Genomic DNA, 12415 nt, shown 5'->3' with positions numbered 1-12415 from the left:
CATTTCGTATTCAAAAATTTATTTTTGGTAGGGTAAAAACATGATGCATTGATATTGAAAGCTGGAGCTTGAGAGGAGGCTGAGAGATCTTTGTTTTGTTTTGGTGGGAGGTAGTTTTTTTTAAATTTATTATCACTTTTGTTTACTCGGATTCTTGCGGTTTCATATGTTTCTAATTGCTCTATGAAAGGTTTCAGTTCAATGATCTTATGTAAATCATCTATAAAATGATCACGAATTTCCGACGGCAATTTTCGTTTCAATTGATCCACTATCATTAGTTCTTTAAGACTTTTAAAATCTGCAATTTTGATGCCGGTTATCCATTCTTCGAAATAATGTTGTAGTTCATAAGCGAAATCTCGCCAAGAAACATTATGTTCTTTTTTGTGGTAAATAAATTTTTGTCTAAATTGTTCCGGGGAAAGTTTAAAACGTTTCAATAACAAAGTTTTTACGTAATCATAGTTCGAAGTGGGTTCTTCTGGCTCTTGAGCTATAATTTGGACGATACTAAGCGGTAAAAGTCCCATTAAATAAGTAACGAATTCTTTTTTATCTATGTTTATTCTCGTAGCTTGGCGTTCAAACAATAACAAATATGTGCTTATATCTGTTTCATTAGCATCAAAACTTTTGATTAATTTAGATAGATCACTAGATTTAAATGTGTCTGTGGTAGTTACATGAGTTCCATTTTGTTTATTTAAATTATCCGATTTTAATTTCTCAAGTTGAATTTCTTGCGCTAATCTTTCTTTTTCATTAGCTAATCTTTCTTTTTCTAGTCTTTCGGAAACAATTGTTTCTAAGAGGTTTTTCGTTACCTCCTCGTTATATTCTTTACATGAAGTTATACATTTAATTATTTCTATAATTTTTGCTGCAGGGGGCACATCAACAGTTAATTCCTCAGCTAATTTAATCAAGTCCTCCTTTCTAGCTCTCGACAGAAAAGTCATTATTTTATTCTTTAAGATACAGAAAAAAAGAAAATTCTGTACTCACATGGCGGGGTAGCTTCTGACACCAAATGTAAATGCCTTGGTTACCATTAACTAATTCAATCAACCATATAATCAATAACAATAACAATAGTATTTATTCCTCAATAATAACATGAGTCACATAGACTCTAACCACTTAGGTTCAAACCACACAGGTTTCAGGTTTTACCTAAAAACAACCAGTTTCACTTAGAAACTACACATCAACTGACTAACTCTCTTCATTTACATCGAGAAAGTTCCTGTTCCTGAGAGCGACATCTGGCGGGATAACATAGAGGCTGTTGTCTCGCTTATTACATATATATATATATATATATATATATATATATATATATATATATATATATATATATATATATATATATATATATATATTTAAAGGTAGCCTGTGGTGGTTGTCACACTTTGGTTTTAGCAGTTAAGCAAGTTGCAGCTTCTTCTCCTTCACAACAATATACTGTTCCTATTGAAACTGAAGTAACCTCTGCCAGAGAAAGGAGAAGGTTGAAAAGTGTAAGTATAATATGTTATGCAAATGAAATCTATGATTAATAAACTTTTATTAAATTATCAATAATTTGGTAATTATAAAAAATATGCAGTATAGATTTATTAATTACGTTCTCAAAGCCATAGCAAAAGATTAATACTAATTAGTAAGAAAGATTTTTCACTGTTGTTATTAAGCTATATTTGTAAATTATATATATATATATATACAATGAAATCTCCTATTATGGACACTCCTGCGAAATGGAAGGCTCTCAATACGCACATATTTTTAATTTACCATGAATCTTCTATGAATAAACCATTACGTGCATTCTCCTTATTGCACGCACTTCCGTCACCGGACACAGTCTTTGCTCTGATACGTTATTTTCTATCTCTTCAAACCGGACACTGTTTTTTCTAAATTCGGAAGAAGAAAAAAAAATTTCGCTTTAAATTGCAAGAAAAAAAGTATACAACTTTTCATCATTTTTAAAGCATGCAAATTTTTTGCCTTTTCCATAACTAAAAATATTGTTAAGCTGTTTCACTACTGAAGAATTACTCTTTCTCCTGTCACCTTGCCTTATCTTTGCAAAAAAAGGAGAGAAAATGATACTGCTCATTCATTGCATGGTTTTCTGTGAGTCACAGGAGATTTACTTTCAAGGATTTATCCACGTTTCCTATTAAGTAATGGGTAGGTATTAGCAGGTGTACACCTAATAATTGAAACCGGCTGAGGATTAAAAGCTCCTATGCGTTATCATATGACTAACTTGAATGTCTGTGTTAATAGGAAGATTATATTCATTTATCTGTAGGTACATCTAGAATTATGTATTTATATCAAATGTTTTCATATATTCTTTTTGTATAGAAAAAATATTTTTTAAAGTTTAAATAAATATCTCTGTAGATAGTTATTGTATAGTATTTAATTATTTCTATATCATTGAAAATATTATAAAAGCACTTTACAGTGATAAACTTTGTTATTAGGGTACCCTTCCTGTAAACGGACATTTCCCGTTGTAAAGGAACATTTCTCCTAAATGGACAATTTTTTCAGTCCCATGAGTGTCCACTTAACTGAGGTCTCTTTGTATGTATATATATATATATATATATATATATATATATATATATATATATATATATATATATATATATATATATATATATATATATATACACAGACTCTTAAACAATTGAGATCGAACCACACAGGTTCCAGTTTCACACAGAAACATATTTCAATTAACTAATATTATAGTCACTTAGAGTCTTAATCACTAAGATTATCAGTTTCACTTAGAAACTACTTCAACAGACAATTCCAACTGACTCTCTTCATTTACATCAAGAAAGTTCTATGCCTTTCGTTCAGACGAGCGACATCTGGCGGGATAACATAGAGGTTGTTGTCTCGCTTATTACATATATATATATATAAATAAATTTACATATAATATATATATATTATATATATATTATGTGAAAATTTTAATTAAGTAATTATTTTAAAAGTATCCCATAAAAAGTAGTGTTATTTTGAATTATAACCATAGATCATTATAATTTTAAATTTATGAGTTTCTTATTTTATGTTTATGAAAAGTAGAAAATAAACTTTTTTGTGAAACTTCTTCACTTTTTTTACAGTAATGATATGTAATTCAACTACTTTTTAATAATATGGTTCAAACTTTGAGTTATCTTGTTGAAAGTTATGCATTTAAAAGTACTGAAATATTGTAATCAGTTGTGTGATAACAAAAAATAACATTATATGCACATTTAAATTTCTATTTTATCACAAAAATTATGAACATCATTCCAAAAATTTTTTTTAATGTAATCATAAAAATACAATTCTGCTGTAAACTGTTATATAAAACAACATGTTGATAACAATTTTATTTCAGTTTATAACAGTTTATAAAAATATATTTTTTAACAATTTATTAACATGTTTATAACAATTTATCAAATGTGCTTCAACAGACATTAATATTACTATTCACTTTCTGAAAATCTGAATTTTTTTTACTTCTTTTTTAAATAAAATTATTTAAAATATATTTATTAAACACTATAATAAAATTATTTAAAATAAATTTATTAAACACTATAATTTAAAATTCTTTCCTCAACTGAAACTATTTATTTCTTTATAGGCCAAATTACCCCCGATTTCGTCTCATAGCAACAAGAGTGAAACATTTTCCCCAACACTGAAAGCTGAATACCGTCAAAAACTGCCCAGTTTATCTAAAGGTATTTAAGAATTATATGAATATGAATCCAGTTCAGCAATGAATGATTCTTTAGTTGAATAATCCTACTGATTAAAATTTTGTCAGAAATAGAAATGACAAAGCAGGAAGTGACAATGTTATCACTCTAAAAACAGGGTCTAGAATTCTTAGGGGATATGAAAATGCCTCTGTAAATTTGCCCTTAACTATGAATTTTTTTTTAGATATTTTCAATTAGCAGTATATCTTGCCATATTCATTTCAATGAATATGGCATCATTATATTTACACTAAATAAAGTGTTTCAATTTATTATTTTACTCTTTATGTGTCAAATTGTATATTTTAAATCTTATCCTGTCCTTGCTTTTATTGGTTTTTCTTGTCATCAATGTTATTTTAATCAATTTCTTTTTCATTTTAATTTATTCCAGTAAATAATTTCAGTTTTCTTACATTTTGAAACATTAGGACAATAAATACTTATTTTTAAAAAACAGGCAATGTTTAATAAAATTTAGAAGGAAAATTTTTGATATGAATCATAATTTTTTTTTTCAATATCGAGAAATGTTAGGTTTGAAACAATGAACAATTTTAATGTAAAAGAGTAGCAATTTTAATTTCATTTTTCCTTCAGTATTTAGCTCTTAATGCATGTGTGTAAATTTTTAAATTGCTACTATAATTGTGGTAGTCAGGGTTCCCACTGTCCTTGAGAGTTCTTGAAAGTCCTTGAATTTTTTTGTTGCTAAATTTAGGTCCTTGAAAGTGCTTGAAAAACGTCTTAGGTCCTTGAAAAACTTGATAGGTCCTTGAATTTGTCCAATACTGACGACGGCCCTTTTTATAAAACACCCGCGGATCTTTCTCGTTCTTTCTGTTTTGTTCCCGAGCTCTCTCACGTGGTTTTTAACGCCACCGTTTCTAACCGGGCCTAGCGTCTTGGTGTCTGCCAAGCGCGCGGAGCACAGCAGACAATCAGTGCGTTCGGGGCGAGACTCCACTTCATCTTCTGTCGCATATGCTTAGATCTTCTTTTTTCTTATCGAAACTGGAATACTCTCGAATTTCATAACAATATGTACCTTGTAGTTTTCAATAAATTTGCCGTTTTACGATCCGCACTTGTCCTTACGTTTGCGTCATTTCGAAACTTTATTGTAAAGCGTATTCGCAAAGGCACGACTTCGTATTTGTGTTATGTAGTTTAGACTAGTTATGCCTGGGAAGTGCTATTTTAATCCCCAATGGATGGATAATCAAGCTTATAAAGAATGGATTTTATCGATGCCCGAAAAGAAGTTCAGAGCCAAGTGCCGATTATACATGAAGGAGATCGATATCGCGAAAATGGAAGAATCTGCTCTGAAATCACACATGAAAGAAAGGTAAAACAAAAAAGCAGTCTTATGCCCTGAGTTCTCTTTTTCCAAAGACATCAACATCTAATTCATCTGTTGTAAATGCTCCTTAAACATCGTGTGCCCCATGTGAAACAGAAACTTTAGTGGCCAAGGTAACATTGTCTTCTTATCTGGTCAAAAGGAATGTGCTTGACGCTGAAATTCTCTGGAGTCTGAAGTGCATCACTAGTAATTATTCATGTAACTCCTGTGAAGGGATTAGTAAATTGCTCTCCAAAATGTTTGCTGATAGCTGTATAGCGAGAAATTTTTTTTGTAGTGCCACAAAGTGAGCCTATTTGGGCTCCTTTGGATTGGCACTATACTTCAAAGGGATTCTTATAAATGATCTGAAGAATGTTGATTGCTACATTGTACTCTTTGATGAGACGTTAAATCAGTCTCTACAATCTAAGCAGATGGACATTATGGTAAGGAATTGATAATAAAGTTTGCACTAAGTATCTTACCTCCCAATTTATGGGTCATGGAACTGCAGAAAATATTTTGTCCTCTTTTTACAAATGCATGGATGATGGTTAAAAGCTCTCTAAAATACTTCAATTATCCATGGATGGACCCTATGTCAATTGGAAATTCTATTAGAAGCTTCAGTGTGAATTAAAAGAGAAATATTCCCACCAGGTCATATTCATTGGCAATTGTGGATTACACATAACGAATAATGCTTTTAAACATGGTGAAAATGGGATATGTTGCTTCTAATTTTTATTTTCAGAAAGAATTGTTGCTGCATAACATTTAGAGAAGGTTGTGTAAATTATGGATGAATAATTTCAGAAACGATGTTTAATAGAGGAGAGGAGGGGGTTATGGAATAGTCATGGAATATGGAATACCTAAGATTTAGCTCTGTCTTTCATGCAGCTTTCACATGGAAATACACAGGATTAAAGGATTTCACCATTAACACCTCATTACCATTAGTTATAGATTGTGCTGAAAATGATTTTGTGAATTAATATGTAAAACCAGTAGGGTTTTTTTTAAAAATATATAAATTTTAGTCCATAATACATATACTCTCTTCTCTCTATATAGGCACAGCATTTAGGTATTATATTTGAAATTAATTATTGCCACAACAAGCATTGTTGCTTCTAGTAAAATAGAAGAGAATAATTTTTAAAATTGGTCTTTGATTAAGGTCCTTGAAAATTTTGTTGAGGTCCTTGAAAAGTCCTGGAAAGTCCTTGAATTTCAATCTCATCATAGAGTGGGAACCCTGGTAGTAGTAAAATATTTTAATTTTTTTATGAATACCTTAGGGAATTTTGTTTTCTCTGGAGAGTGGCTATCCTGATAGAGTTTCAAGCAATACCGACAAAAAAGAATAAAAAATCTGCATGTATTGATTTTTTGGCAAATTGTTGGTTGCTGAAAGTGACATGTAATTTTGCTTAAATGATTATGACGAGTTCTCTTATAATTTCTTGCAATTACTTAATGTACATGATTAATTAGAAGGATTCCATATTTAGTGGATTCTATTTCTTTTCTCTTTTTTATTTTTAGCAGTTTAGTTCAATTTCTAGGACTGTCAGAAGATTTCCACAATTTATCATCAATATTCAGCATTTTCTTGCAATCTATAATTTCAGATTCTAGAAAAAAATTCTAATATTTTTACTTAAACCGTAGTCAATGTCATAGAAATTATTCAAAATATGAGCTAAAGCTTTCTTCATTTCTGTGTGTTGTCATTTCAGCATTTTTATTATTATTCTAATTAATACTAAGTAATTGTGTATGTAGTATTGCATCACCTATTGCATCAAATGGTTTAATTTATTATGTCCTAGCCTTTATTTTTTTTAAAAAGTAAACTATAAAATTTACTTAATTAAAATATGTAAACTTCAATTTTTGAAACAGGGGCTGTTTGGTATGTAGCTTTGAAAAGTAATTCTTGTGAGGAAAATTTATCGGATGAAGAAGATGAAGTTCTGACAAAGCTGGAGAGGCGGCCAGAATCCATTTTATGTGAAGTTGAGAATGATGAAAGCATTAGACATGTAGATAGTGACATTGATTCAGATGAATCTGAAGTGCCTGAGTTGAATAGAGTAAGATTGTAGCCATTTGTTCCAAATGAATTTCTAATTTTTAAAACTAATAAACGACTAACAAGAACTAATAAACTAGTAAACAAAACTAAAAACTTCTAAAACTTGAAATAGCATTGAGAAAAAACTGGGGAGAAAATATGTTGTTTTAAAAAAACTTATCCTGTTCTGATTGATATTCTTTTTTTTTTTTTTTTTTTTTTTTTCTTTTCTTTTTTTTTTTTTTTTTTTTTTGTATTTTTCTGTTATCCGTAGCATTTTATTGCACTGTTGTGATTTCTGCCTCAAACAAACTTGTTTGCACTCACCTTTTCAATATTGTATCAATTAAACTTCAAAACAAAATACTTTTGTCAAATCTGTTTTAGAAAGTATTTATTTATTTTTTTTTGGAAAATTGCATTATACTTAATACTTCTGCAAGTAATTATTATTAAATTTTTGAAATAGATTAGACAGATTATTTAAAACTAAACTCAGTGGCGTGACAGCCCATAGAGGGCCAAGGCCTACTTTTCCCATCTCAGTTTTCTTCACCTTGGGCTCTTGGATGCAGGAGCAGATGTTCTGGTTAGATGGTCAGCCGAACGCGAAACCGCCAGTGTTCAGTTCCCAAGCATGCTTGGTACTCATTTATTGACCCACTTAAGGGATGAAAAGCTGAGTCAACCTAAGTTAAATTATTTTTTCCAAATAAGTTCCAAAATATAATTTGTTACACTTATCTGTATTGAAATATACAGTTCTTGAAGTAAAATTGCATTATTGGTATTATTCCTCTCATCCCTTAATTATTGATAAACTTTTAAGTACAATTAACCAAAAAAAAATTTTTTTCAACTTTTATTATGTTTTTATCTTTCACAAGTTGCTTACCCTACTCATAGTTTAGTAAGATATGTATGGAGTATGTAAATACAATCTTAACAAAACATTATTTTCATTATGCTTCTGATATCTATTCAAACTGTACAATCAATATCTTGAAAAGTTGACATTTTCATTTGAAATTATTTATAATCATTACTTGATTAAAAACACTCAATGATGAAACCTGCAGTATTTGGTATACCTCAGAAGCAAGTGAATAACTTCATCAAAATTATTTACATAACATTATTAATGTATTATTTATATATTATAGTACAATTTCAAAATAATTGATTCAAGATATGTATTAAGCAGAGATCCAATCAGCTCTTTACTCTAATAAAACGAAGTATTTGTTTGAACGTCTTAATGAAAAATGTTGCAATATTGTAGCATTGGTGATAGAGAAATATAGCAATAGGATAAAAATTAAAGCACAGCATAACTCAAACAATGTCTTCATGCTGCGATTTTTTGTTTCAATAAGGGCAATTGAATATTGAATTCTTTTTATGTTTTAATAAAATTTCATGAAGAATGCTAACCTTTAAACTTTTAAAAAAAGAGAATATAGAAATTAATTTTGAAACTTTGCAATGTGAACCCTATGTTTTAGAACATAAATAATTTCTGTATCTGTTACTCTTTAAAATAGTGCAAAATACTTTACATTTGATTTGTGACTTTTTCTGAAAAGCAAAGAAAACATCAAGATTTTTTGTTGAGAAAGAAATTAAAAATATAATGTGCCGCTTTAGAAATCACTTTTGCCAATTTGCACTGTGTATAACTAAGCTACAGTAAAAACGCATGTTTACTGCAGGAACTTACCTATCCCCAACATTGTTTTTTGCTTAAAAAAAAATAAAAGAAGAAACTTATTTTTAGAAAAGATACCACTTGGTTATTTTATCATTATGATTATTGTCTTATTTTAAATATCGTGTCACATTTTTTAAATAAAATACTTCACTTCTTGTCCAATTTATAATGCAATATAGTTTCAAACATTGTTTTATTTAAACATTAAATTTTTTTTTTTAGACTCATACACTGGTAAGAATTGATAATACAATTCTAATCCGTCCTACTGTGCCAGATAATAATAATGTTCCAAGTAAAATATCTGATCAGTGTGAAGAAGTTCCAAAAAAAGAAACTATGGTATGTTTGGTATTTATATATTTTTAAAAAAAAATTGGTTAAAATAATCAATAGAAAAATTTGTAAGTTTATTTTCTTTATGATTTTGAAATGATATTTGGATATTTAATAAATCATAAATGAAATTGTTGAAGAAATTTATTTTGACAACAAAAAAAAAAAAAAAATCAAACAATGGTTGTATTAATAAATATTTATACTCTATGACTCTATTAATAAAATGTATGTTAAAAATTCATTTTATCTTTTGATTTTTTAAATAATGCTAAAATACCTTTATAGATTTTTTAAAACTTTTATTTTATTTTAGAAATATTATTAATAATATCATATTTTAAAACATGTTCTATAAATAAAATCTAATATAGACAATTTTTTGTTTTGTTTTACAGAATTGTCTAGATTAAAATAAAATGTAAAGCTGCTGCTTTTTTTTTTTTTTTTTTTTTTTTTTGCTTAAACTAATGACATCTGTAAGTACCTAATAAACCTATAAAATAATTTTGTGGGTGACAGAGTTTTCTTAAAATATTTCTTCCAATAATGGAATGTAGGAAAAAATCATTAACATTAAAATGACTTCTATATTAAGATCCACATGACGTTATCAATAAGAAAAGTCAAAACTGTACTTCATATTATATATTCGTTAATATTATTTGTCTAAAATACTTATTTGAAATTGAAAATTTAACTTTTTCACCTGGGCTCGATAAGAAGACGTCAAGGTCTACTGAGGGGCTCTTTTTGTTCCCGGGGAAGGGAAATATGAAAGAGAACCACTTATCATAAAAACAAAATAGGTGATGAGTGTGTAACAATTTTACTCTCCCAATGTTTTTCTTAACTTCGTTTGCTAACTCAGATCACTGTAGTTAGGGATAATAGTAGTAGGTTTCCTGTAGGTTCACCAGAGTTGATTTCCTGCGCTTTTTGCATAACTCAAAAAGAGCGGGAAATCTCCTTTGGTTGTTGTACTAGATTCAGCATTGAAAAAAGAAAATGAAAAAACATTCCTCTTACCCACTTTTTATAAACGATCTGCCTGTCCTCTGTAACTGTAATTTATACAAGTTACTGCATTGAACCATGAGACACTTTTTATATCATGTTGTTTTCAAGTTTATAAACACAGAATTCCAACTGAAATGCTAATTTCTCATAGAATATTTTACTCATAAAATTAGTAAAATTTTGACAAATGTAACATTTATTAATTTTGTTAAATATAAAATATAGATAACATTTTTTACCAAATAATACATTATTGGTCGTCCAGCAACCAAGCTAGCTAGCAAAGCAGTAGAAAAGGTAAGTGAGAGTTCTTCAATTGACGGAGAATATTTTATCACAGAAATGCTTTTGTCTGAAAACCTTAACTCGCCAAGGTGAGAGTGGTGAGCACCGCACTTTTAATCTATTTTTTACTGCTATAATTTTAAAGAAAATATACTTGGAATATTTTTATTTACAGAATTCTTCTAGTTTTATAACGTACATTGATGACATTACTGTACAACCCCATTCAGAAAAAGAAAATATTCCAGGTAAGTTTTTCTTCTTAAAGCCATTACAGTCAAGTTTTGTGTAAAAAAATAATTTTTCAATATCTATAAAAAACATTCTTACACAAATTCAATTCAAAAATCTTTTTATAGATACATTGTATATTTAAATAAGCTTTTATTTCCTATTTTAGATTCAACAAATGTTGTACCTTTAACAAAAGTACCATCTTCTGAAGTAAGTAAAAAGTTTAAAGTTTCATTTGATGAATTTCTGTTTCTGGTTGAATTAATTAACTTCTGTTTAATAAATTTTTGAAAAATCTTTGGCCAGAGTATTTTTATTTATTTATTTATTTATTTTTTAAGAAAAAAGTGTTTAGATTGATGCAAAAAATGTTAAAATGTTTGCTCATCAAAAGTTTTGCTCTTTAGATAGATTAGGCAAAAATGAGTTTTGCAGTGAATGAAAAAGCCCTTTGTTGCTCAGTATAAAATGTTGTTAGTGTGTTTATTCGGACATTTTAGTAAAATAACTTAAAGTAAATTAACTTAATAGTATAGTTTGTCTACGGTAAGAACTCCCACTGTCACAAAGTCAGGCTGTCTGCTGCCATGGAAACAAGAATGGCGCTCTTCAGAAAGGGTAGCTTCTCTTCACTCTAGGGCTAACACAACAGACCGAAGAAAATATTCCCTTTCTGGCGCTGACTTGAGCCAAAACCTGTCCTAAACAATGACCCCACACCCCTATTTTAAATAGTTGTACCTCGTTACCATGGTCACCTCCACGGGTTCAGACGAATGGCATGGGGAGTTCTTACTTTAGACAAACTATACTTTTGATTGTCTGAAAAATACTATATGAAAACAAATTAGCATTTAGGTTGAAAATTAACTGTGCACTTATTTGGAATTAAACATTTAATTTGCAATTAAAATGAACTTTTGTAAATCAATTCCTTTCTTTTTTTGAAATTTTTTATGACTAGATTAAAAGAATTTTTACTATCATAAAGTTTTTATACTAGGAAGCATCTTGAATACTTAAATTATGAAATTTTAAAACAAGTTTTATTAAAAATAAAATTGAGATATACCCATTGGAATTTTTTGAAAATAACATTCTTTCTTGAATTTCGTAGGAGTTTGTAGAAGTTGTATTCTCAAAATATTGTGCTATATAAAGGACAGGTTTTCTGTTACAATAACATTATAGCAAAATACTAAAGTGAAGAAAAAAAAAGAAATTTTCACCTTTTTGCTAAATTTTTATTCATTGAGTCATTTATAAAGATAAAAAATCAACATCAGTTTAAGCGCATTTATGATATTAATGTTTCTTTCTAAGAGAAAAAATGTATTTTTCAGCTTTCGAATTATTATGGATTTATGGATTAAATTTTGGTTCACTATAACCGGGAGTTCACTGTATCCGTCACTCAAGCAATTTAACTAATGGCTCCCAAACTCCTCCCTTTTATTGCACATTATTCAAATAAATGTCTGAAAAATATTATGTAATAGCAAAAAATGTGTTATTTCTCATTACTCTTTGTCTTGCGTGCAACAAAAAATTAGTAATTTTTAGCTGATGAGCGATCCTCAACATCAGATATG

The 12415-nt window shown here is 28.7% G+C and overlaps 1 protein-coding gene across 3 annotated transcripts in view; it reads left to right on the top strand.

Moving 5' to 3' along the window:
• LOC107436403 (X-linked retinitis pigmentosa GTPase regulator) overlaps nt 1-12415 on the top strand; it is a 42538-nt gene that overhangs the window by 25654 nt on the left and 4469 nt on the right. For 2 of the 3 annotated variants that reach the window (XM_087164171.1, XM_087164170.1), the window contains exons 10-15: nt 1392-1523; nt 3683-3782; nt 7066-7256; nt 9171-9290; nt 10765-10837; nt 10990-11033. In XM_087164171.1, the coding sequence (XP_087020297.1) occupies nt 1392-1523; nt 3683-3782; nt 7066-7256; nt 9171-9290; nt 10765-10837; nt 10990-11033 (660 nt within the window). The remainder of the gene's footprint in view (nt 1-1391; nt 1524-3682; nt 3783-7065; nt 7257-9170; nt 9291-10764; nt 10838-10989; nt 11034-12415) is intronic. The other variant, XM_087164172.1, reaches the window with a different exon arrangement.

The sequence above is a fragment of the Parasteatoda tepidariorum genome, chromosome 5, assembly GCF_982258835.1.
Source record: "Parasteatoda tepidariorum strain Cologne lab strain chromosome 5, Ptep-v5.0, whole genome shotgun sequence".
Classification (NCBI taxonomy): Eukaryota; Metazoa; Arthropoda; class Arachnida; order Araneae; family Theridiidae; genus Parasteatoda; species Parasteatoda tepidariorum.
Note: the sequence above shows the minus strand (reverse complement) of the source record. Positions and strands in the feature narration are given on the sequence as shown.